This window comes from Dromiciops gliroides, chromosome 6 (genome assembly GCF_019393635.1).
Source record: "Dromiciops gliroides isolate mDroGli1 chromosome 6, mDroGli1.pri, whole genome shotgun sequence".
In the NCBI taxonomy this organism is placed as follows: domain Eukaryota; kingdom Metazoa; phylum Chordata; class Mammalia; order Microbiotheria; family Microbiotheriidae; genus Dromiciops; species Dromiciops gliroides.
In genome coordinates, this window is record NC_057866.1 from 118,455,501 (window position 1) to 118,481,448 (window position 25,948).

The 25,948-nt window shown below is 35.6% G+C and overlaps 1 protein-coding gene across 3 annotated transcripts; it reads left to right on the forward strand.

Annotated features, from left to right (window-relative positions):
• The first annotated feature begins 890 nt into the window (after positions 1–890).
• On the forward strand, positions 891–25,819 carry GUF1 (GTP binding elongation factor GUF1). Of its 3 annotated transcripts, XM_043971073.1 has the most exons (17): positions 891–1,329; positions 2,195–2,306; positions 2,632–2,780; positions 3,011–3,091; positions 5,003–5,080; positions 6,537–6,620; positions 8,733–8,797; positions 8,974–9,177; positions 10,387–10,526; positions 12,072–12,195; positions 13,079–13,211; positions 15,195–15,338; positions 18,212–18,345; positions 20,808–20,909; positions 22,510–22,629; positions 23,498–23,534; positions 25,475–25,819. In XM_043971073.1, exons 1-17 carry the CDS (start codon positions 1,147–1,149, stop codon positions 25,610–25,612), a joined length of 2,028 nt encoding a protein of 675 aa, XP_043827008.1. In that variant the 5' UTR covers positions 891–1,146; the 3' UTR covers positions 25,613–25,819. The 3 variants fall into 3 exon arrangements, with proteins under 3 accessions (XP_043827008.1, XP_043827009.1, XP_043827010.1); XM_043971074.1 differs by lacking the exon at positions 23,498–23,534 and having other exon boundaries at positions 25,475–25,530; XM_043971075.1 differs by lacking the exons at positions 891–1,329; positions 2,632–2,780 and having other exon boundaries at positions 2,194–2,306; positions 25,475–25,805.
• The last annotated feature ends 129 nt before the right edge of the window (positions 25,820–25,948 follow it).

The window sequence follows — 25,948 nt, forward strand, 5'->3', positions numbered from 1 at the left end:
ACTTGCCAATTCACTGGATCTAAAGGGATGAGAGAGAGTGAGGAATAGAAGGTACCTAGGTTGTCAAAGTGGATGACTGGGAGGATGGTAGTGTCCTTGACAATGATAAAGAAGCTATGAAGAGGGTAGAACAAGCCCCATCTCTGCATACATGCAAAGTAATACATATATGTACTTGCATACATAAGTACATGTGTACCTAGCTCTTATCTAAGAATTAAACTAGGAGCAGTTGGTGGAAGTTTCAAAAATTGCCTGCAAATTTAAGATCCTCAGGAAAAGCTTACCAACAATTAGCAATCCAGAAGTGGACTGAGCTGCCTTAAGTACTTCCACCTTCAGTTGTCACCTTGGTTGGTACTGAGAATTCTTGGTCAGCTATTGGTTGAGTGGCTGGGCTTCTGGGGTCCCTAGAAGATAATGTGACTCCAGGTATGTTTTCAATTTCCACTTTCTACCCAATTGGTCTGTGTATTGGCCTGTGTGTCTTTTTTTGTTTGAAATATTCAAAGCAGCCCAGAGGTAAAGGACTGAAAAAAGTATATTGGATTAGGTTTTAAGGCTGCACTGATAACTTTGGTGAGAATCCAGACAGCAAATTGTTAAGGGAAGGGGTTCTCCAGGACAGGGAGATGACGGGAGCCTGTGCTCCGGTTATAGGTCAGAAGGGAGGAGAGCGAGGGTAACAGAGTGATCTTCAGGCAAGTTCCAAGCGGTGAGAAGACAACCTTCAGTCCGCTTTCGCCGCTCCCCCGGGCGAGTAAAGGGAACGGTAAGATTCGCAAGTCACGGGCCAATAGGCTTCTTCTGGACAGAAGACGGAGGCGGCGTGAGGACTCGGTGACGTCAGGACCCTCTCAGAGGACGGCGTGTGGCGCGATGACGTCAGGGCCCTCGCAGAGGGCGGCGTGATGATGTAGCGTGGGGTCACGTCCTCTCAAAAAGGCCGCGGGCACGGGTTCAGGATTGGGGAGATTGTACTTCGTGAATCCGGGACCTGCTGAAGTGCTGCCCAGGCCAGGAGAGTCAACGGTCCGGGCGAGGCGCTCTTCCGGTTGGAGAGCCCGACAGCGACCGCCGGAGCGGATGGACGCGGCTCCAGGACCCTGTTCCTCCTGAGAGCGGAGCACGAAGGCGGCCGGAGCGATGTTGGCTCTCGTAGGACCCGGACCGAGGTGTCGCTGGGCCTGGCTGGCGCAGGCCGCCCTGGGGGGCTCGCGAGGCCGGCTGTCGCTGGCTGGCAGAGGCTCCCCCGTCTCTCCGCGTCCGGAAAAAGACCCCGCCTTCTGGGTGACCCACTCCAGGCCCTATAGCACCGCGGACCGGACGGTGACTGCTGCGCAGACGCGAGGGCAGCTGGGCTGGGTTGGACGAGCGTGGGGCCGAGCGGGTTCAGCAGCTCTATGGGAGTCAGCCTTTCCTAGCAAAACGTTGTACTGACCGTGAAATTCAGAGCCGAAAGGGACTTTTTAGGAATCAGTTTGCCCAATCCCAACATTTTGTAGAGGAGGAAATTTAAGTCCATAGCAGTGCAGTGAATTTGTCCAGAGGCAAGATTTGAACTCAGCACTCAATTCACATTCCCTACACCGCGTAGTGATATGAGTGTAACGTGAAAAAGGATTTTCTTAAGGATTGCTGTGGTTTAGCTATAACTTGGACTCAGAATAAAATCCTCATGGAAAGTAAATCAAGGTTTTGTGGCCAAAAAAAAGGGCTACATATTAATCGTATGAGAGCAATTATTTAAAATTAAAAGTGCAATGGTAATGCATCTTTTGTATTTTTGCATCTCAATATTAAGAAGATCGACTTGGATGAAGATAAAAAGTTTATTATCTTTGATATAACTTGTATTTGTCAAAGCTTAGATTAAATGACAGCAAACATATTAAAATAAGTGGCAAGTTAAAGGTAAAAGTCATGAAAATGTGTCTTCCCCAGAACTTCCATTTCTCCTAGTAAGCAGAGGGAAATCCGGGAAAAGGAAACTTTTACCTCCATGTTTACCCTTAATTGTGACAATTGATAAATTCTGTTAGAAATCCTAGTAGCTTTATCTTTTTGTTAATGGGAAAGAAAAAAAGGATTCTATGAAAGTAAGAGTAGTTTGGATTGGTTTAATCTGGAAATACAGTAAATAAAATCATTTAAATGAAATATTAATGAATTTCCTATTTCTCTGCCTTTATAGGAAAGACTGGATATGTCTAAATTTCCTGTTGAAAATATCAGAAATTTTAGCATCATTGCTCACGTGGATCATGGGAAAAGCACTCTAGCTGACAGACTTCTGGAACTAACAGGTATGTAATCTCCTTTTACTGTTGAATGGACACGGGACAGTTAAATAATTTGGCATCAGGTAATTCATAGACTGATTTTTCATACTTGCTATTATTTTGCTTTTATTCCTTAGCCACAGTCATTACTGTGTATATTTTCAAAATGTTTAAAGGCTGAGTTTGCTATGTTTATTAACTATCTTTATAAAAGATTCACTTTGTATATTTTATTATCATGGAGAAATTGAACTTAAAATATTTGAATATGTCTTTGCATCTTCAAAGATAATTTGTAAAACTCAAGTGTTATCTTCTAATAAAAATTTTCACAAAATTATGTTCCTAGGTACAATTGCCAAAACTGATCACAATAAACAAGTACTTGATAAACTACAAGTGGAACGGGAAAGAGGAATCACTGTTAAAGCACAGACTGCATCTCTTTTTTATAATTATGAAGGAAAACTATACCTTTTAAATCTCATTGATACACCAGTACGTTAACACTATTCCTGGGTTGTTTGTTAGTAATATTGTCTAACTTAACCTTAAACTTACTGTCTGTAAATCCTGCTTTTTGTTTTACTACTGTTCTGTTTAATGTCACTATTTCATGAATAATTAACAAATAAATAAATCCAGGTTTAATTGAAATAATTAAGATCAAATCATAGTAAGAATGTAATGTTGTATCTTATGTTCAGTTTCTTTTTTTTTTATCTTAGGGTCATGTTGATTTTAATTATGAAGTGTCAAGATCACTCTCTGCTTGTCAAGGTGTCTTACTTGTAGTGGATGCAAATGAGGTATAAACTTTAGTTTAACTTTTTAATAATAAATAATGATTTTTCTATTATAAATTTCACTTGGAATATCTTTATAAACAGGCATTTCTTTTTTTGTGACTGAAGAGATTAGTTCTGTTTACATTAGACTTTATACTTTTTAGTTTTTTTTTCAGGACCATGAGGGTTAAGTGACTTGCCCAGGGTCACACAGCTAGTAAATGTCAAGTGTCTGAGGCCAGATTTGAACTCAGGTCCTCCTGAATCTAGGGCCGGTACTTTATCCACTGCACCACCTAACTGCCCCTAGACTTCATATTTTGATGTTTGTAGCTGCTATTTCAATAAGTTTTAAAAAGTAATGTGAAGGGGCAGCTAGGTGGCGCAGTGGATAGAGCACCAGCCCTGGATTCAGGAGTACCTGAGTTCAAATGTGACCTCAGACACTTAACAGTTACTAGCTGTGTGACCCTGGGCAAGTCACTTAAGCCCAATTGCCTCACTAAAAAAAAAAAAAAAAAAGAAGTTATCAAAAAAAAAAAAGTAATGTGAAGGAAGGGAATTTTTAACAGTGTAACATGCTTATTTTCAGTGATAATCTGGTTCAACCTCAGATGTGACTATAAGATCATAAGAGTTTCTAATTTGACATTTATTTCTGGCATAGTTTGGAAACAAACTTTGAGAACTTTAATGATGGACAAGGTAATTAAGAATCACAGAGTAGAAAAAAAATGTGGTAAATCATTATTTGGGAAAATATTATGTTTTGAAGAAATAACTAATTTCCCAGAAGGGTGATTGAGAAGTACTGCATGGGGGCATAGTGAAGAGATTGTTAGACTTGGAGTTAGGCAGTTTGGTTATAAATCTTTTTTCTGATATTGTGTGAGCATGGACAAGTAATCACCTTTCTGAGCTTCGTTTCCCCTTTGATAAAAAGGTAGATAATAATATGGGGAGTTTTTGGTGTTTGTGAGGCTCAAATAGTATATGTAGAACACTTGGCAAAATTTAAAGTGCTGTATAACTTTTTTTTTTAAGTTCTAGTCAACTAAATAGCATGGGCAACTAGATGGTACAGTGGCTAGAGAATCAGGGCTGGAGACAGGAAGATCTGAGTTCAAATTCAACCTCAAACACTAGCTGTGTGGCCCTGGGCAAGTCCTTTAACCCCTATTTGCCTTAGCTTATATATAAATGGAGGCACACTGGAGAAGCAAATGACAAATTACTTCAGTATCTTTGCCATGGGGACACATGGAGTCAGACAACTCAACAACACCAAAATGATTTTTTTTTAAGGACAGTTAGGTGGCATAGGGCTTAAAATCAGGAAAGATTTATCTTTTTGTAAGACACTGTGCTAAGCAAAGAGGAAGATACAAAGACACGGTCTCTGCGGGTAAGGAATATCAGATCTAGTAAATTGTCTGTGATGTTATTGTTTTTTAAATACTTGATTTTCCAGCAGATACCAGTATCATCTGGGCTTTTTAGAATTGTAAAATTTTAGAAGTGGAAGAAGACATTTAAGATGTCATCTGGTACAACTCTTAATTGGTAGAGTAGGAATCTCAGTCCCAGAGAGCTTAAAGGACAGTTCTCAAAATTAGGAAGGTTTTTGCTATATTGAAATATGATTGTTCAGATTCCCATGTTTCTACTTGAGCCATTATCTTTATGTCTAACTGGTTAACTGCCACTCATCTCCTGGGGTGGTGATTAGCACCACCTGTTAAACATTTCTTCCTTGCTGTCATCTCTGTCTTGGTTTGAGCCCCCTAAAAACAAAAATGCTTATAAGTGGGGATCGTGTTAATATTGTACAAAAACGTTAGGTTTTTATAAAGGAGCATAAATGATGTTGATTTGAGTTTTATTGTGAATAGTAAGCTTTATTTGTAAATTTGTCTGTTTTAATGTTTTCAGGGTATTCAAGCTCAAACTGTAGCCAATTTCTTTCTTGCCTTTGAAGCCCAACTCTCAGTAATTCCTATTATAAACAAGGTAATTTCAAGGAGTACTCTATAATTTTATTTGTTTTAAAAATAACTGTTTGACAGCTTTAGTAATGAATTATCCAGTATCACACCTTCTAAGTGTTTCTTTTCCTCCCTCTCCCCAAAGAGTATAGTTTAAATGAAAGTGGATTGCCTATGGTCAGTTAACAAGTTTTTATGCATTGGCTTCCAGGTGGACGTACTGTACTAGGCATTATATTGTACAAAAGAAGTGTCCTTGCTATTAAGCTTATTGTCTGATAGGAGAGGCAAGACCAAAATGCTTTCATTCAACCCCTCATATATGTAGAATACCTCGAACTAGGGGCAGCTAGGTGGCACAGTGGATAAGAGCACTGGCCCTGGAGTCAGGAGGACCTGAGTTCAAATCCGGCCTCAAACACTTGACACTGGCTGTGTGACCTTGTGCAAGTCACTTAACCCCAATTGCCTCACCAAAAAAACCAAAAACCACACAGAATTCCTTGAACTAGGCATTAGAAGAGATGTTATCCATACACATATATTAGAAAATAAAGTACTAAATAATGTAGACTTTTAAGCGCTTTGTTTTAATCTACAATCTCCTTACATTATAAATCTAAAATGTAAAATTGTTCTCATGTGAGAGAGAGAGAGAGAGAATGGGTGATTAGTTTAAAAAGGAGAATGGAGAATAGGTATAGTTCATATAATCCGGAAACACTATTTGCATTTTAGTGATGGAATATAATAGATGTTCAGATGTTTGTTTATTTATTTATTTATGATCTGGGGGGGCGAGGCAGGCTGGGCAATGAGGGTTAAGTGACTTGCCAATGGATACACAGCTAGTAAGTGTCAAGTGTCTGAGGCTGAATTTGAACTCAGGTCCTCCTGAATCTAGGGCTGGTGCTTTATCTACTGCGCCACCTAGCTGCCTTCAGATGTTTATTGAAATTTTTGCTACCCTTAAAAAAAATGTATATACCAGGAGGAGGGATAATATATGTAAAAAAAGACTACACAGTACACACAGACTAAAGCTAAGATTTAGTAAATATAGAGAAAAATGGGAAAAGAGTTTATAACAGGAAATATCAGGAAAGTTCCATTTGTGAATTAAGGAAGGTTTCCCGGAGAAGGTAGATTTTGAACAAGGCTTGAAGAAATTGTAGCTTGTTAAAATTTAGTACTTGGGGATGGAAGTGAGACAATTAGATTCTGTCTGATAATTAAAAAATAAATATAATTTAAAAAACATAGTACCTCATTTGTATTCCATTAATTTGGAATTTTGTAATTTAGACATTTTATTATCTGAAGGCTGTCCATGTCCACTAAATAATCTTTTTAGCAATAGCAACCTAAGAAGAAAGCATATAATTAGGCATAGAAGGATGCAGTCCACATTGTTGTTAAGTATGTATGTTGAATGTACATCTATAAGCATTCATTTTAGCATATTAAATAATGTTTTACAGATAGATCTAAAGAATGCTGACCCTGAGAGGGTTGAAAAACAAATTGAAAAGATGTTCGACATTCCTGGTGATGAATGTATTAAGGTAAAACATCTACTGTTGAGCCTGATTTTAACTTAATTATCATTGACTTCAGGAAAAAAATAAGCTGTATTTTCATAGATTCAGTGGCATATTCACATTTTTGAAGACAAGATTTGATCCATTGTTGATTTACCATATTATCTTGACCAAATTATTAAGCCATTATCTGATGATTTGGTACAGTAAAAAGAATACTTTGACCTGGTCAGAAAATTTGGATTCAAATCTTGACTAATAGTTAATGTTGTTTGACCTGGTAGCAATTGTATAACCTCTATTAGCATTTCTGCTTCTGTAAAAATGAGAATAATACTTTTCCTATAGATTTGTTGTGGAGAAAATGATTTGTTAGCCTTAAAGTATTAAATATGAATAGTTGTTAAAGTAGGTATTTGTCCAAATATAGGGAATCCACAATTTTATAACTCTTTGAAAAGAAAAAAAGTGTGACTATATGTATATGTATATGTATATGTAGGAAAAAATAAAAATGATGAGTTGTAGTCAAGATTTATTCAAACCAAAGTTATGTTGGAAAGTACATTTTGTGTTCATATCCATGCTATGTTTTCTAGTGATTTGGTCCGGATTATTTGGCTTGTATCTAAAAACCTTTTAAAGATTGAATTGAATACTTAATAAAAGAATCTGTGATTTTGATGTGCAGACTCATGCTTTTATTAGTGTACATCAGCAGTCCACACCTGATACTATGCAACTTTTATCTATGTCCTGTAAATTTTCTTCAGGGAATCCTGGCTTCAGGGCTTAATCTATATCATTTGGGTATTAATGCAGCCTTTGATCTATACCTCTTTTAACATTTGTTCTTGTTAGTTGACTGGCATTCTTCCTTTTCCAGTTATACATTTCTTATGTCTTTTACACCTTTTTATTTGCATAATTCATTAGTTGTAATATGGTACTTTGTCCTTTGCATTTTGAGTAACCTGCAATTTTGATTGGTCAGAGCTTCTGGAATTCATGATCTTTAGAATAATAGCATCACAAGAAAAATACTGGTATTAAAATACGGGCTTTTCTTTCTGAGAGAAACTTGTGGTCATTTAAAGTGCTAGCCAATTTCCTAAATGTAATTTGGCACAATCTTTTTTTTTTTTGGTGAGGCAATTGGGGTTAAGTGACTTGCCCAAGGTCACACAGCTAGTAAGTGTTAAGTGTCTGAGGCCGGATTTGAACTCAGGTACTCCTGACTCCAGGGCCGGTGCTCTATCCACTGCGCCACCTAGCTGCCCCCCACAATCTTACTCCTGTTCAATTCTAGGTCTACTTCAATGTCTTACTTGTTTAAAAAAAATTATATGTACAGGTGAACCAGCTCTATAAACTTCCTATCTAATTGCTTTTCACAGCATAGACCATTTGTATTCTTCATCCACTTTTTTTTTCCTGTAGATAGTTAAGTTGAACTCTGAAGTAATTTTAGATCGCAAGTGCCTAGACAATTGAGGTCTTTTGTATAGTATCATTTGTGAAAGTTGTCTACTTATATTTTGCTTCAAAACTGGCCTAAATATGTGGATAAATTATTCTTACAAAGATTTGGGTTGGTGATTGTTATCCTCTCCACAATGTATGATGTTTTTCCCCCATCTTTCCCTCTTTGAGGGATCTTTAGAACTGATTGACTTGAAGCCCTTACACTTTCATTCACTAGCATAGGCTTCTGCCATGCATATGCATACTTGGTCTGATCCAGCTTTTCTTCCAGTATTTCTTTAATACCATTTCTACCTCCATATATAGCACAATAGGGTCTTTGATGTTAGAATCCAAATATGGTAGTTGCTGCCATTGATGGGAAAATTTTGCATTGTACAAATCTTTATTACTTTGTACTTTTCTTTTGTCATACAAGTTTTATTATTGAATGTTGCTTAGGATGAACTAGATCCATTGCATTTCAGAACAAATTGTATTTAGCTTATTTTTCTCCACTGTTTCTCTCTATAAAGAGCTGATACTAATTGTAATCTTCCTTCATAAGATTTTGCAAATAAGCTGTATACTCTATCAGGTATTAAAAACTCAATCAATAACAGCCATACTGTCATAGATATTTTGTCTTATATTTAATATTCTTTTCTTTAGATTTCTGCTAAACTGGGAACAAATGTAGAAAGAGTTCTTCAAGCTGTCATTGAAAGAATAGCTCCGTGAGTATTTGTTTTATCCTCTCTAATAGTATGCTACAGATTAATTACTAACCTGTCTTGGTAGAGAGAGTTCCTTATACTGGTGAAATCTTACTTCCAATCCTTTTATCTTTTTATACATGTACATGTATGTATATACAAAGTGGAGTTTTGTTTTTATTTTTTATGTTTCACAGACCAAAAGCCAGTCGAAAAAATGCACTGAAGGCTTTAGTATTTGATTCCACCTTTGACCAATATAGAGGAGTGATAGCTAATGTAGCTCTGTTTGGTGGGGTTGTTTCAAAAGGAGATAAGATTGTATCTGCTCATACACAGAAGACTTATGAAGTTAATGAAGTTGGAATTCTGAGCCCAGATGAACAGCTAACTCAGAAACTGTAAGTAACCAGTGCTACAAATAGATTTGATAATTTATATATAAAAATAACTGGATTTTCAGTATAAAACCTTGTATTGTTTAGCCCTGTGTTGATTAATTTATTTTTGTGGTAGAGCATTTAAAATATATTTTTTTAATTAAGCTGGAATATTTGGAAAAATTCTTATTTTAAAGACAGCTTAATGGAGTACCATGGAGTTGCAATTAAGAGACTGAGGCTCTAGTAGGATTTTGTATTTTAAAAATTATTTAATCTTTTAAAAACTCCTTATTTTATGAAAAAATGTTGAGATGGGGGTGGAAGGGTGATCTCTTTCAATTCCTTTTCTTGGCTATTCTGATTCTATAGCAAATAATTTCCCCAAAATATTATTTTAACTATATATATAGAAATGCCATTCCTTATTCCAAAATTGTAAGTACACACATTTTCCATGATTGAGGATCCTTACAGTGTTCTTTCTTAAGTATAAGCCGAGGACCTATCTAGGAATTTGCCATTTTCCTTTCCTTTTTTGATCAAGTCATTGGCATTTCTGAGTTCAAATCCAGCCTCAGACACTTGACACTTACTAGCTGTGTGAAGTCGCTTAACCCTCATTGCCCTGCAGAAAAAAGTTCCTAATGCAGAGAAGCAGTATAGTATGATGGATAAAGTGCTCAAATGCTTGGGCTTAGAGTCAGGGACACCTGGGTTCAAATCATGAACTTAGAACTTGAACTTGTAAAAATTACTTAGTCCTGCTTGCCTCAGTCAGTGCCTTAGGATTTATTTAATAAGTCATAATGAGTTTTTTCTCTGCCTTGATGGGAGTTCCATTTTTATATTCTGGGGTGAGGGGGAGAGGTCAGTGTCACAAGTCATCTTTGCAATTATTCTCAATATAACTTATTCAAAGATAAGAAAGTTGGTCTTAGGGGATTTTTTTTAAATGTTAATGTTCTATTAGTGGAGGAAAATAGGATGTAAGAGAGCCTGGTTGGAGACCTCCTTCATATAAACCTTGCATACAGAACTACTTTGGACTTTGAGAATTGAGCCATTGATCATTTTTAAAAAACAAAGGTTTGGGTTTGAAATAAGATTTTTTTTTCTGTGATATATAAGCTAATGGTTATAAATGTAAAGAATTGTGCTGTAAGAGTTGGGGTATACTTGAAACATATACAGTCAATATTTTTTCCACATAATACTAATTTTATTCAGATATGCAGGACAGGTGGGCTATCTGATTGCTGGGATGAAAGATGTCACTGAAGCTCAAATAGGAGATACATTATATTTACATAAACAACCTGTGGAACCCTTGCCTGGGTTTAAGTCAGCGAAACCAATGGTTTTTGCAGGTGAGGAGTTCACAAGTTCAAAAAAGTAGAGCAGAATCTTGTTATTCCCTATATATTATGCAGCAAGAATAATTATAACCAATTCTATAAGTATAGTATCCAGTTATATGAACTATTCATTTTAAGTTAATACCATTATTTGAACAGATTTTTATTCTATCTAATGAAATAGTTTAAGATTTAAGTAGTTTTTAAAGGGATTAAATCCAGTTGTTTTTAAACTTTCATCATCAGTGTTACCTAAATTATCCCAATAAATAATATTCTCAAGTGCTAAAGCTGGTACTTATTTTAATTCAGCTCTTGTTCTAAGGAGATAAATCCCTTATAATAGTATTTTAATCTCACTCTTCCCTAGGTAATAAAAGTTTGATTTGGTCTAGAACTGTGATTTCATTGGTATAGGTAACTCTTAGTATGGAAGGCCTTCTACCAGTATAAGACTTTAACTACTCTGCATCATCAGAATATCGTGCTCTTGGGGCACTGATCAGTTAAATGATTTACCAGGTCACCCAAAAGATAGGTATCGGAGATCTTTGGTCTTAAAACCAAGTGTTCCTGGGGCAGCTAGGTGGCGCAGCGGATAGAGCACCGGCCCTGGAGTCAGGAGTACCTGAGTTCAAATCCGGCCTCAGACACTTAACACTTACTAGTTGTGTGACCCTGGGCAAGTCACTTAACCCCAATTGCCTCACTAAAAAAAAAAAAACAAAGTTAAAAAAAAAAAAAAAAAACCAAGTGTTCCTGACTTCAAGGCTACTTGGAGTCAAAATGCCTCCAAATAATTTTATTTAAATAATGCTTATAATAGAAACAAGCAGAGTATCTTGCTATCAGAATAATATGCGTTGGGGGGGAGGGGGCACCTAGGTGGTGCAATAAATAAAGCACTGGCCCTGGATTCAGGAGAACTTGAGTTCAAATCTGGCCTCAGATACTTGACACTTACTAGCTGTGTGAGCCTGGGCAAGTCACTTAACCCTCATTGCCCCGCAAAAAAAAAAAAAAAATTAAAATTAAAAAAATATATGTGCTTACTGCTTTTTTTGTTTTGTTTTGCTAATAAAGAAGCACAGGCATGATGTAGAATTTGTGTGTTTGTGCACATCTGTATTTTCAGGGAAAAAAAAACATTTTTACTTAAGACTTGAACATACGTGCTTTGTTTTGGTAATTCTCTTTAAATAAAAGATTTAATGGAAGTCACTTGTGAAGAACTTATTATTTCAAAGCTGGGCAAGTTGACATTTACTCTGTACTGTCCCCTTTTCTAAAAGTGACAAGCTGGAAAGAGGCTAATTAGTTAATCAGCAGGATGCTAGTGAGTAGAGTTAGGAAGACATTCTAGCATACCTTTATTTACAAACTTTCAGGTAATGATTGAAGAATATTTGTGTCCCATGAAATACTGGGGAAAAGGTTGTAATCATAAATTCATAGAATTAATGTATGCAGCATTTATGTCTTAGGCTAAGAGGTAGTAAAAGCCTATTAGTATGAACTGATATGGTAAATGAAATGTATTTTCAAATATTTACACAGGAATGTACCCCGTAGATCAGTCTGAATATAATAATTTGAAGAGTGCTATAGAAAAACTGACATTAAATGATTCCAGTGTGACAGTACATCGGGATAGTAGCCTTGCCTTGGGTGCTGGTTGGAGGTGAGATTCAGAATTTTTACTTTTTATGTTTATTAAGAATTTTAATCAATTCATCATTTATTAATCATTGACTATGGGCTTTGAGCTGTGCAAAAGAAGCACTAGGAATACAAAAAAACCAATACTGTGCCCTTAAGGAATTTATATTCCATAAGAGGAAACAATAGGTACACATATAATATACAAAATAATTTTGTGGGGAATTACTAATAGCTGGGGGAGGGGTTAGTATCAAAAATAGCCTTCCATAGGATGTGGCTTCTCATCTCACCTTTTGAAAAAAATTGGGATTCTTAAAGAGTGCATTTCTCTCTCACGCATGGTTGACAGACCTGTAAAGGCATGGAGTTAGGAAATGAACTCTCCTGTGTGAGAAATAACAAGAAGGCTGTTTGGCTGTGCCAAAGAATACATAAAGGAGGATGATTTGTAAAAAGCTGGAAAGTTGGGTTTGAGCCAGGTTATAAAATTGTTTTAATGAGTTTATATTTTATGCTAGGTCATAAGGAGCCATTAGAGTTTTTTGAGTCTGGGGAGTGATAGCTGATACATATTTGCTTTAGGAGTATCCCTGATAACTGTGTGGATGATGGATTAAAGAGGGAAGAGACTGGAAGTAAAGAGATTAATTAGAAGGCTATTGGAATAGTCTAGGGAGTGTGAAAAGAATCTGAAACTAAAGTGGTGTCCATGAGTGGAGATGAAGGAATAGACAAAAGAGATTTTGTAGAGAAAGAAATTGCAAGATATGGCAATTAATTGGATATGTGGGATAAGTTATATATGATTGCTTTTAAAAAATGTTTTAAAATAATATCACTCAAAACAAGCATTAAAGCATATATAATTGGAGTGACAATTTTCTTTTGATTTTTTTTCCCAGGTTGGGATTTCTTGGCCTTCTACATATGGAGGTTTTTAATCAAAGGTTGGAACAAGAATATAATACTTCTGTTATTTTGACTACACCTACTGTCCCTTATAAAGCTATTCTTTCATCAGCAAAGTTAATAAAGGTACTTAAAATTTATAATATTGAAAGTAATAGTACTTCTATGACAGGTAATTATATAGTCTTCATTGTAATAGTTGGAGATGTAAAGTCATTTTTGAATTGTAACTGATGAAGAACAAATTAGCTTTGTCGTCCTTTTCAGTAAAATAAAGAATAGGAACAATTACTTTACAGAACTCTATCACATTACTGTTAATTATGGAAGAGCAAAGTTCCAAGAATTCTTCCTTACAGTTTAATATAAGCCTTTTCCTGACTTTTAAAATAGTTCCATAAAAGTATTCTTCATTGAAATCTTTCACTGAGAAAAATTTAGATTTGCCTAGAAAAATGGTGTGTGTTCTAAGTGGAACCAGTAATTAGAAATACAAATTTAAGAATAATTTTTTTTGCCAAGATTTATTGCTTTTGTAAAAAGTGAAAAACATGGCAGGATGATAATTTAGAATCAACAATATAGGTAGTAAGTTCCTTCTGAATTGCAATCTTACGTTCTTTTGAGCAAATTTTACCTTGTAGTCCATAAATATGCTAGCAGTGGCTAGATGATTGGCCTTCAAGTAAGGAAGACCTGGATTCAGTGATATATACTAAATATATTACCATGGTTGACTCAACTAAGTTCTAAAGAGGCTAGGCCTCTTTCTCACAGATAAATTGTTTGTTTGCATTGGTGGAGAATGTTCAGTCATCATTAAGCATTTATTAAGTGTCTACTTACAGGCCAGTTATAACCCCAAACTTTAAGGAACTATATTCTAAAGAGGGGTACCTGCATATTCATGGAAAAGTAAATACAGGTAAAAATAAAAGATGCTTTTGGATATGAGATACTTAACTACGGAAATCAGGAGAGGATTCTTGCCCGTGGTATTATTCAACCTTATCACTGAAGAAAGCTAGGGTTCAAGAGATAAAATGTGGGGGAATCTTCCAGGGATAGGGACAACAAAGAAATAGAGATAAGAGATGTAATATTATGTCTGGGAGCTGCAAATAGCCCAATTTGGTGGGGAGGTAGAGTACATTATAAGGATAGTGTAATCAATCTGAAAAAAATAGACTCAAACCAGATTGTAAAAGGGCTTTGCATACCAAACAGTTAATATTTTATCTTAGAGGCAACTGAAATTTAGAGATTTTAATCTAAATAGACCACATTAATTAATGTATGTCTGGACTGAGAGGGGAAAAAAACACATTTGCCTTGCTTTTAAAGTTAAATTAGGTGGAGAATCATTTGCATGACTATTGTAAGGTGCAAATAAATTTTATATCATGATAAATATTTCGCTTTTCATTCTTTATACATAGAGGGCATGAGTAGCTTCTGGTACTTTAAAACTAACTGTCACCTGTGTTTGTATCTGGCCTCAGACACTTAACACTTACTAGCTGTGTGACCCTAGGCAAGTCACTTAACCCCAATTGCCTCACATACACAAACACAAAACATCCCAAAAAACCTAATTGTGTGTGTGTGTGTGTGTGTGTGTGTGTGTGTGTGTGTGTGTGTGTATATATATATATATATATACACACACATACACACATATATATGTGTGTGTGTGTGTGTTTGTATATATGTGTGCCTGTATGTTACATGTATATATACCTACAATACAAATTAAGTAATTATAAATTTAGGATTTGGTGTTGAGTAATAACCAAAGCAAAGCAGACAGCCAGTACTCCGGGAATCATAGGATCATGGCTTTATAAGTGGAAGAGACCTCACTGATCCTCTAGACCAACCTCTACCTTTGATAGGTGAGAAAACTGTGGCCTGCAAAAGATAAGTGAGTGATAGGCTCACGGTCACATAGGTAGTAAATAAATTGCAGATCAGGATTCAAGTCTAGCATTCATTCTGTTCCAAGTAATTTCTGATTCTAATAAAGAATGTGAAATTTTGAGAAATAAATCAAATTATGAGACTACTTTGGAAATATTTTTAACAGTCGATTTTTTTCCCCATTTTCAGGAATATAGAGAAAAGGAAATTACAATCATCAACCCTTCCCAGTTTCCTGATAAATTAAAAGTAACAGAATATTTGGAGCCTGTTGTTTTGGGTACCATTATAACACCGGATAAATACACTGGAAAAATAATGACACTTTGCCTGGTATACACATAATACAATTAAATGCTTAACTCTTTATTATGACTAATTTCTTGCTTCACTCCTGAATACTGTTTTATATTAAATATTAAGTATGCTCATATTTTAAAAAGAATGCTCATCCAAAACAAGTATGTTTTCATTTGCTGTACCAAAGAATATTTGCTCATAAATTAAATGATTGAAAACTTTGGCATCAAATGTGACATAAAATATCAGAAACTTTTTTCTAGTAGAATTACCATTCTTGTTCAGGTGGTATAATATAATGGAGAAAGCACTGGATTTGGAGTTTGGAAGACCTGGGTTTGAATTCTACCTCTTGACACTTAATAGCTGTGTGATCCTGGGCAAATCACTTAACTTTTTTGGGTGCAAGCTCCCTCATCTATAAAATGAGATCAGTAATACATGTGGTATCTAAGTCAGAGTTGTAGAGTTCAACTGATTTTATATATATAAAGTTCTTTGTAAACCTTAAAATGCTTTGTAAATGTCTGCAATTATTTGGTATGGCTGCATGTATATTTTTCTTGTATTTACTTTAGTGATAGGATTTTAGTAAAGTCACTCTTCTAGGGATGACAGTGAGTGAGAAACTGAAACCCTACAGTATTGAGCAGAACAGGTAACTTGACCATGATCATTTTGTAGGTACAAGTGATGTCTATTATCTCCATTTTGCAGATGATCTGAAGGCTGATGTTATCCCCTACACCTAAACCAGAAACTTAATGAAAGGTACATGGGTATATAAGAATTAGAAGAAAACAATGACAGTAAACTTCTGGCTTCTATAAGAAGCAGAAATGGGGAAAATAGATTTTAGAAATTACAGTGCAAGGTCTTATAGCCACATGGAATATGGTGAAACTAAACCGAGACATTAACTTTAGCATTGTGGTAAAGATGAGTTTCACTGAAGAGTAAAGACCAAACAGGGTTAAAGCAAGATTAAAATAAAAATTAAAGGGGCAGCTAGGTGGTGCAGTGGATCAGAGCACCAGTCCTGGATTCAGGAGTACCTGAGTTCAAATCCAGCCACAGATAATTGGCACTTACTAGCTGTTTGACCCTGGGCAAGTCACTTAACCCCAATTGCCTCAACCCAAAAACCATACACACACACACACACACACACACACACACACACACACACAAAATTAAAGTCCTTACCAAAGCCAAAAGAAGATTAGAAATTAATTTACAGAAAGCTGTTTATATTTCCCTACCCCCCTCTCCTCATTTGCCAAAGTTTCCTAATAAAGCTCCTCTTGAAAAATCCCAACTTTATTTTGGTTAGTGTGGTATACTGAGATAAGTGCTGAGATAGGTGACATAGTGGATAAAGCACTGGACTTGAGGTCATGAAAAATCTAAATTTGAATCCTACAAGAACCTTAAAACCTGCATAAACATGAGCAAGTAATTTAACTTCTTTGCCTCAGTTTCCTAATAATGTAAAGTGAGAGGATTGGACTCATTGGCTTATGGCCCCTTCTAGCTCTAAATATGTAATCTTAGGACCTTGGAATCAGGAACAACAAGATTTAAATCTTGCCCTCATACTTTTACTAGCTCTGTTACTAGGCAAATCACTTACCCTGTCAGCTATTTCTGAATCTAAATGAAGATAAGAATCCAGGAAGATAAAGTGACATTAAGTGTAAAACACTTTACATACTTTCCAAGCACTATGTAATTAACTATCATTATTCTTAAATATATTTTTTTGTTTGTTTTTTTGGCTGGGCAATGGGGGTTAAGTGACTGGCCCAGGGTCACACAGCTAGTATGTGTCAAGTGTCTGGGGCCGGATTTGAACTCAGGTACTCCTGAATCCAGGGCTGGTGCTTTATCCACGGCGGCACCTAGCTGCCCAATATATTTTTATTTCATTAAATATTTCCCAATTACATTTTTTTAAGTTTTTAACATTCATTTTAAAAATAATTGAGTTACAAATTCACTCCCTCCTCCACCCCTTGAGAAGGCAAGCAATATGATATCAATTATATATGTGAAGTTATGTAAAACATTTACATTCAAAAGAAAGTACACCAAAAAACCCCAAGAAAAATGAAGTGAAAAAATCTGTACTTGGAGTTTACTAGTTCTCTCTGGAGGTGGAAATGGCTTGGATCATTATATTGAACAGTAGTTAAGTCTTTCACAGTTGGATCATCATTACAAAATTGTTGTTACTGTGTACAACATTCTGGTTCTGCTCAATTTACTTTGTATCAGTTTATAAAATATTTCCCAGGTTTTTCTTAAACCAATTGTGCTTGTCATTTCTTATAGCACAGTAGTATTCCATTAGTCATGCACCACAACTTGTTTAGTCATTCCCAATCAGTGGGCATCCCTTCACTTTCCAATTCTTTGCCACCGTAAAAAGATCTGCTATAAAACTTTTTGTACAAACAGGTTTCATTTCTTTGATCTCTTTAAGATACAAACCTAGTAGTGGTATCACCGGGTAAATGGGTATGTACAATTCTATAGCTCTTTGGGTATATTTCTAACTTGTTCTCCTTTGGACCAATTCACAAGTCCACCAACAGTGCATTAGTGTCCCTATTTTTCCATGTCCCCTTTAGCATTTGTCCTTTTTCTTTTCTATCATCTTATTCAATCCATCATTCTTAACCGAATTATGAAGAAAAGGTGATTTATTCATACCTAGGCCCCTTTTAATCAGAACTATATGGCTATTTTTGAAGTTATTAAGATGCTAACAGAATTTTTCTCTTTGCACACCAGTTTTTTTTTTTAACTAGAATTTTAAAGGGAATTTAAACAAGGGATTTACCTATTTTTTCAGTAATTAATATTTAATGGCTTGTGACCATACTATATTTTATATTTTTTAGAATCGAAGGGCTGTTCAAAAAAATATGGTGTTCATTGACCAGAATCGAGTTATGCTTAAATACCTCTTCCCTTTGAATGAAATTGTGGTGGATTTTTATGATTCCTTGAAGTCCCTTTCTTCTGGATATGCTAGGTAAGTATTTTTTTTAAGTATTTTTAATTTAATTTTTTTTTATTGAGGCAATTGGGGTTTAAGTGACTTGCCCAGGGTCACACAGCTAGTAAGTGTTAAGTGTCTGAGGCCGGATTTGAACTCAGGTACTCCTGACTCCAGGGCTGGTGCTCTATCCACTGTACCACCTAGCTGCCGCAGTAAGTATTTTTTGAAAAACAAATTTAGACATTTTCTCTTAGGAGTGTAATAACATCTTATTTATCCAAGGTGTTTCTTGTTGGTCAGTCATAGATGTCTGAAATATAGATGAGAATCTAGATTTTGATTTATAAAAATTAGTGTCAGAGTTTGTGCACCAACATTTATGCACAATAATTACAGGAAGATATTAGGTCCTCAGTCAGAACCTTTGTACTCTTTCCTTCTCCACAATTCTACCAAATGGCTTAGTTTATCTGGCTTCTTAGTCAACAGCATAAAAGAAGCAGCAAAAGACAGGCACACAGATGACAAGAAGTTCTAGTATTGACAGCAGAGGAAACAGAAAAGCCAAAAGTAAGACTGCTGTCTTTTATTAAGGCAGCAGGCAGTCCCATACAGCTCATCAATTCTGTAGGTTATGGTAATAATGATCCCATATCAGAAAAAGGGTATGTTCATTGTACACTCTGAAGTGAGAGGAATGTATAATTCATTTTAGGAGAATTTCCATCTAAAAAGCAAAATTCCACTCACAAATTGATGGATAAATAGGGTTTAGTTTAGTGACAAATGAAGTTATACAGAATATCTCCTTCCCTACTAATTTCTAATAAATGATTGAGATTACTGTCTTGTAAATAATTATGGACCACTCCCTCCAATTTTTATAAAATCTCTGCTATTTCACCTTTTTTTCTTTGTTGGATTCTGTATTTACATTTCTTTATGGGTTCCTTTGTTGAGATATTCCTTGTAACAAAATACTTGAGATCTAAAACATCACATCAAATGAGTTGAATTTTGAGATTTATTAGAGATGCCTGTTACTGTTTTATACTAAAAAGAATAGCTTCAAAGACAATTGAAGGCTAGTCTGTATTAACAGAATGTGTAAATAGAACATTTAAGTTTTTTTCCTATCAATTTGTTTTTAGAAAGTTATTAAATATTTTCCAAGTAATTTTTTAAAAAGCTTGAGCTAGAAAATTTTAACTTGATTCCAGGCTTAATTAGAAAATGTATTTTTGTAGTATAGTTAGAAATAAAATAATTAAAATTGGAAAGTTAAAATTTATAAATATACTAGCAGGTTCTGACTTTAAAACATCTGAAAAGCCCCTGGAAGAATCAGCATGATATAATTTAAAAATATAGAATTTAGAAAGAATATGAGACCATCTCAGAAGAATTTAAAACCTGTGTTACCAATAGGTTTTACCTATGACCTAATGATGTAATGATTTAATGAGGAAGTGTGCAAAAAGACCATCTCTGAAGGCAGAAGTCTAGGGGTGGCTGATCTCATCTAGTCAAATCTGCATTTCTACTGATCCACCTTGTGGGCTCCTGGGCTGATCCTAAAAAGGGATTAGCTAAAATTTCTAAGAACTATGCTTTCCAAGGGGGTCCCTGGTTCCCTCCAAAAACCCATTATTATTTTCTCACACCATCTTCCTCTGTATTCACATTTGTTACAGCACAGTAATATTTCATTGCATTTGTGTAACAGTTTGTTTAGCCTCTATTGTGTTGCAGCTTGGTTACAGTAAAATGTGCCATTATAAATATTTTTATGTATATGAAGCTTTTCTCTCACTAAACAAGAGAATGTGCTACGCTTAGCAATGGAATTTTTGGATGAAGAGGTATAGACATTTTAGTCTGTTGTCATAGTTCCAAACTCTTTTCCAGAATGGTTGTGTTCTTCACATGACACTTCCAGAACTGACAGCTTTTGTCAGAAATTCCATTTTTAAGTTTATGTTGCATGTGATGTTTGTTTTGCCCTATGTATCAAACTACTTTTAGACATTTGGTTATTTAGCCCCCAATTCTTCCAACATGGAGCCTCTCCCTCTTCAATTCTGTGGACCAATGTCTGATATGGCCTTCACAGTAAGAGAACTAGAGTGAATGGAAGGAGATGACACTATTGGGGTAGCAAAGAAGGGCAAGCAGACAAAGCAAGGAAGTCAAAGGGCCTGAGTTAAATCCTACCTGTGCCCCTTACTACCTTGCCTTCAGTTCCCTCCTCTGTACAATGAAATGTTGCAGCTTATCCTGCAACAACTTTTGACTTAAGTTCAGTAGAAACACTGCAGTCTCATAAAAAAAAAAACTTATTGCCCCAGTACTTCTTAGGCACCCCTCTAGTCTGTAACTGTAGATTAAATATGTTAATATGAAACCAGATATTTGACTATTGAATTTTCCTGTTTGTTTCTTGTTTGGTGGGAAATAAAAATATTCATTAGCCATGTAATTGTTTTCAACATTAGTTTTGATTATGAAGACGCTGGATATCAGACCGCAGACCTTGTAAAAATGGATATTCTGTTAAATGGCAATCCTGTGGAAGAGTTGGTAACAATTGTACACAGGTAAGTTGCATAGGGTCCAATTATCTAATTAAAAGAAATCACTTTTTCTCTAAAGTTTTTAGTTTTACTCAAATCATAACTACAAAGGAAAATTATTTTTCAATTCTGTAGTTTAGATACATCATAGAAGTGTAATTGAAAAAAATCACAAAGGTCATCTATCTAGTTTAATGATAAATGGCAGTTTGTACAGTAGTTCCCTCTACAACACAGCTGATGATTAATCAATAGGAGGAACCTGAAACCTTCTCAATGCACCAAAATTTTCAAACTAAATTTTAAACTAAAATTTAAAACTAAATTTGCATTTTTCCAATTTCTGCCTTTTAGAACCAAGCATGACTAGTATAATTCCCCTTCTAGTTTCCTCATGTCTATTTTTTTCCTTGTATACTAAATATCTCCTGGTCCCTTCAACTAAGCTTCAATGTCATGATCTTGAGATCCTTTATCAATCACCTAATGTTCCCCTAAAATGTCTTCAGAATTGAGCATAGAATGCTCAAGGTACAAGGTGGGACAATCATTTTTACATTGCTAGACATCTTTCCTGATTGCCTGTCCCTTGTTTTCTGTCTTTTCCCAAACAACTTGGAGGAGAAACTAACGGTAGTTAAAGCAGTTTAGAAATGAATTAAAATGTGTATTTTCTTAAATTTTGAGTTCCAAATTTCCTCTCTTACCCCATCCCTGTTCATTGAGAAGGCAAGCAAAAAATTGTTCTATAATTTTGCACAAATAGATCCTTTTCCCTTTTCTTTGATCTGTCAGACATAAACCTAATAGTGATATTGCTAGGCCAAAGAATATGCAGTGTTACAGCCCTTTGGGCATCCAAATAGTTTTCCAGAATTGGACCAGTTCACAATACCAACGATGCATTAGCATCCCTATTGTTCACATCCCCTCTAGCATTTATCCTTTTCTTTTCCTGTAATGTTAGCTAATCTGATAGTAGATGGTACCTCAAAGTTGTTTTAATTTGCATTTCTTCAAATCAGTAATTTAGAGTAGGACTTGAACTTCTTTCATTCACAGCCATTTTTCATCCAAGAAATTTTTATGTGACCCCCAGGTATATAAGCATATAAAATCTGTACAAGGGGCAGCTAGGTGATACAGTGGATAGAGCACCGGCCCTACCTGAGTTCAAATCCGGCTTCAGACACTTAATACTAGCTGTGTGACCCTGGGCAAGTCATTTAACCCCAATTGCCTCACAAAAACAAAAACAAAATAAAATGTGTATATAACCTTTTACTGTTGCCAAATTTTTCACAGCCCCATATGGGGTTGCAACTCACAATTTAAGAAACTTTGATTTAGAGGATTTTTTTTCACATGACTTGATCACATAGGCTTGATTTCTTTATCTGAAAAGTATCTGTTCATTGCTAAGCCTCTATTCTGCCATCTTGGTTCCCTTTAGTTTTGTTTTACACTCATTCAGGTATAAAAAAATAAATCACAGTTGCTTTTTATATTGAGAATACTTGTGGATGTCCAGTTACTGTTCTTTTTGCCTAAAAAAAATATTTCAAAAACTTTTATTTGCGATCTGTAACTCTAAAAAAGTTATGATATGCCCTTACTTTTTCAGAGAAAAGGCACATCCTATTGGAAAAACTATATGTGAACGGCTGAAGGATACAATTCCTAGACAACTATTTGAAATAGCTATTCAGGCAGCTATTGGAAGTAAAATCGTTGCCAGAGAAACGTGAGTTGAAACTAATGGGCTTATTTGAACAAAAATAGGTTTTTATTGGTATGTGTACACACACACAATGAGAATATCGAATATAAGTTTTACATTACTTAGTTGCCTGGTTTTTTATTGTTAAGTAATCAAGGATGGGCAGCTAGGTGGCGCAGTGGATAGAGTACCCACCCTGGAGTCAGGAGTACCTGAGTTCAAATGCGGCCTCAGACATTTAACACTTACTAGCTGTGTGACCCTGGGCAAGTCACTTAACCCCAATTGCCTCACTAAAAAAAAAAAAAAAATCAAGGTGGCATGCAAATTTTTCAGGAAACATTTTTTTATGATATAGAATGTCATCATTATGTGTTGGTACTTTTTAAACATGGTTTATTCCAAAGTAGTTTGTTAAAATAAAAACTCAGGCTGCCTAAAATGGCTAATACTACTAATGTGCTTGTAGGAGGGGTGGGATTCATTCAATAAACATTGAATGAATACCTTTCAGCAAACCAAAAGGTTTTCCATTAGTTTTGATGGTTTGAGTTAAAGTGTGTCCTAATCCCTGGCTTTCACTTGAAGTTACAATCTGTGACTAATTATTTTCTGAGATTGAGAAATTGTGTCCAATAAGTCATGGTCTCATTAACATCATTATGTGATCAGGTGAACAAAAATGTTGCTTAGTTTCCATATTCTTAAGACTTTATTGCCAATTAAAATAAACAAAATGATTACATTGAATTAGAGGCAAATTTAAATAATGGAAAGAGCATTCAAACGTCAATTCAGGATTGGGTTCAAGTTTTCTATACCATCTACTTCAGTGGACTTAGCAATTATACCAGAAGTATTAAATGTTAATGTAAAATATTTCCTTTTACAGTGTGAAAGCTTACAGAAAAAATGTCTTGGCAAAATGCGTATGTATCATTTTTTGTGTTTTCTAAAAATCTCTGGAAGATGCTTAATAGCTTTAATTAAGAGTTTGAAAATAAAAAGGGATTTTCCTTTAGGGCAGACCAAATTTTTAAATGCATCCAGAATATAAGATTACAAACAAAACAAAATATTGAAATTGTTAAAACACCAGCAGATCTCTTAAGAACTCCTGCTCTTTGATAAAAGAGCAACCCCATCATTTAGCTTTTATAGCCCTATACAACCCATCTTTTCAGCCTCATTGGCTACTGCCCCTTCCCAAAATCCTCCAACAATAATAAATAATGACAAACTGGCCTCTGTTTCTCACTTACTACACTCCACTTTTAGTCTTTTTTGCCTTTGCACTGCCATTTGATATATGCCTGGCATGCATTCCTAAATTTTGCTTCAGTGTCAATTAGTAGGTGCTTAATAAATATTTTATTATGTGCAAGATGCTATGGTAAATGCTGGGGAAATGTATCACCAAAGAAACAGACTGTTCCCTACTTCAAGGATCTTAGGTTCTAGTGAGAGGAAACAAGACATAGGCACGGGTCGGGGGGGAGTGCGCGCGGGATGTAGGTAGGAAGATTGAAGGATGGGGATCAGATGAAATGAAGGTTGGGTCGTTCCCCAAAAAGGATCCTGGAAGAAACTCATGGATAGGGAAGGTGTGTAGCACAGCTACTGAGGCAAGTTGAGAAGGCAGGTAAGGTATAGTGGCAAAGCTGAGAGAAGGATGGTTGGCCTGGGCCCTTCCCCTAAAGAACTCACAAAAGAGAGGAGAGGGCTACAGGGATAGGTATTCCAAATCTCGAAAATTGCCTTTAAGATGCAAATCAAGCACCATCTTCTGCATGAAATCTTTCGATTACACCAACTGCATCTCAAATTATCTTGTGCTTGACTAATTCATATAGAGGTTTGTTGTCTCAATCATAGCAACGTAAGCTACTTCTACAAGGAGATTGTGTTTCCAGTACGTAGTCCAGTTTACAGATGCAGTACAGCTTACTGGATTCAGCTGACCTCATGTGGGGAAGACCTAGGTTCAGAGTCCCACCATAGACTTGGATGTATTACAGTGGGCTGATTATTTAAGTTGTCTTTTTGAAACTCCTGCAGAGGAAGTTTCTTCACCAACAACCAGGTCTACATACAGGTCTAGATAAGAACAACAGAATCCCTTTAATTTGCCTGAATTAGTATAGTTTTATTACATTCTACAGCACTCCTGTCACCAAAAGCTTGCCAAATTTCATTCTGTGAAAAGCACTGTTAAGTTCAGGAGATACAAATAGAAAATGACAGTTCCTGCTGTCAGGGAGCTCATATTGTAACAAAGGAGATTTTTCAGCTGCAAATGGAAAGGCCCAGTGGTTCTTAGGATAGAATATTAAAGGCATTTGGGTAATTTATCTTCAGCATCGTGATTAAAACCATTTCCATTGGTGGTCAAACTTTCTTTCCCTGATCTTCAGGATTGGTAGGGGCAGCAGCAGTTGCCAGGTACCATCTCCACAAAGTTTGCTTCCCTGGATGATAAACAGTGAATGTCAAGCACTGTTATTCCTAGGTATTTTCAGCACAAGTCTTAGATAGCAAAACTTTATTTTTTAGTAAAAGGCCAATTAATAATGCTCAGAAAGGTTGTGGATAACAATATAATGGGAATATAACAAATTGTTAGATTCCCAATTTGGTTAGATAATGTAACTTAGCTTTTGAATTTCCATTCACTGGAAAGGACTAAAGAGCAATTACTTATGATGTAGCTACTAAAACAGTGAATCTAACTACATCATCTGTATACTGTGAGAGTATAAGGAACAATTAATTAAGGCTACTGTGGCTAAGGGAGACCCAGTTTATGTTTTAAAATTTGTTAGGTTATAAACTGTTTGCCCTCCTAACTGGTGGTTTTGGTTTTACTCAGTATGGTGGAGATATCACTCGGAAGATGAAACTATTAAAACGACAAGCAGAAGGAAAGAAAAGAATGAGAAAAGTTGGCAATATTGAAGTTCCAAAGGATGCTTTTATAAGAGTTCTAAAAAGACAACCTGATAAGTGAATGTAAAGTATAATTATGTGCAGTTTATTTTGAAATGTATGATAGTAACTTTTAAAATAGGCTTTTAATAAAATTAATCTCACTTAAAGTTACTGGTTTTTCCTTCAGTGTTTTTTAACTTATTTCTAAACTGGGGTATTATTTTTTTTTGTTGGGGGGCAGGGAGGGTCTGCATTATACCATCTTCACAGCCAAAAGGGAAGAAAGAGGCCAAGTACAACCTTTTATAGATTTCTTTTTTTTTTTTTCTTTTTATGGGGCAATGAGGGTTAAGTGACTTACCCAAGGTCACACAGCTAGTAAGTGTCTGAGGCCGGATTTGAACTCAGGTCCTCC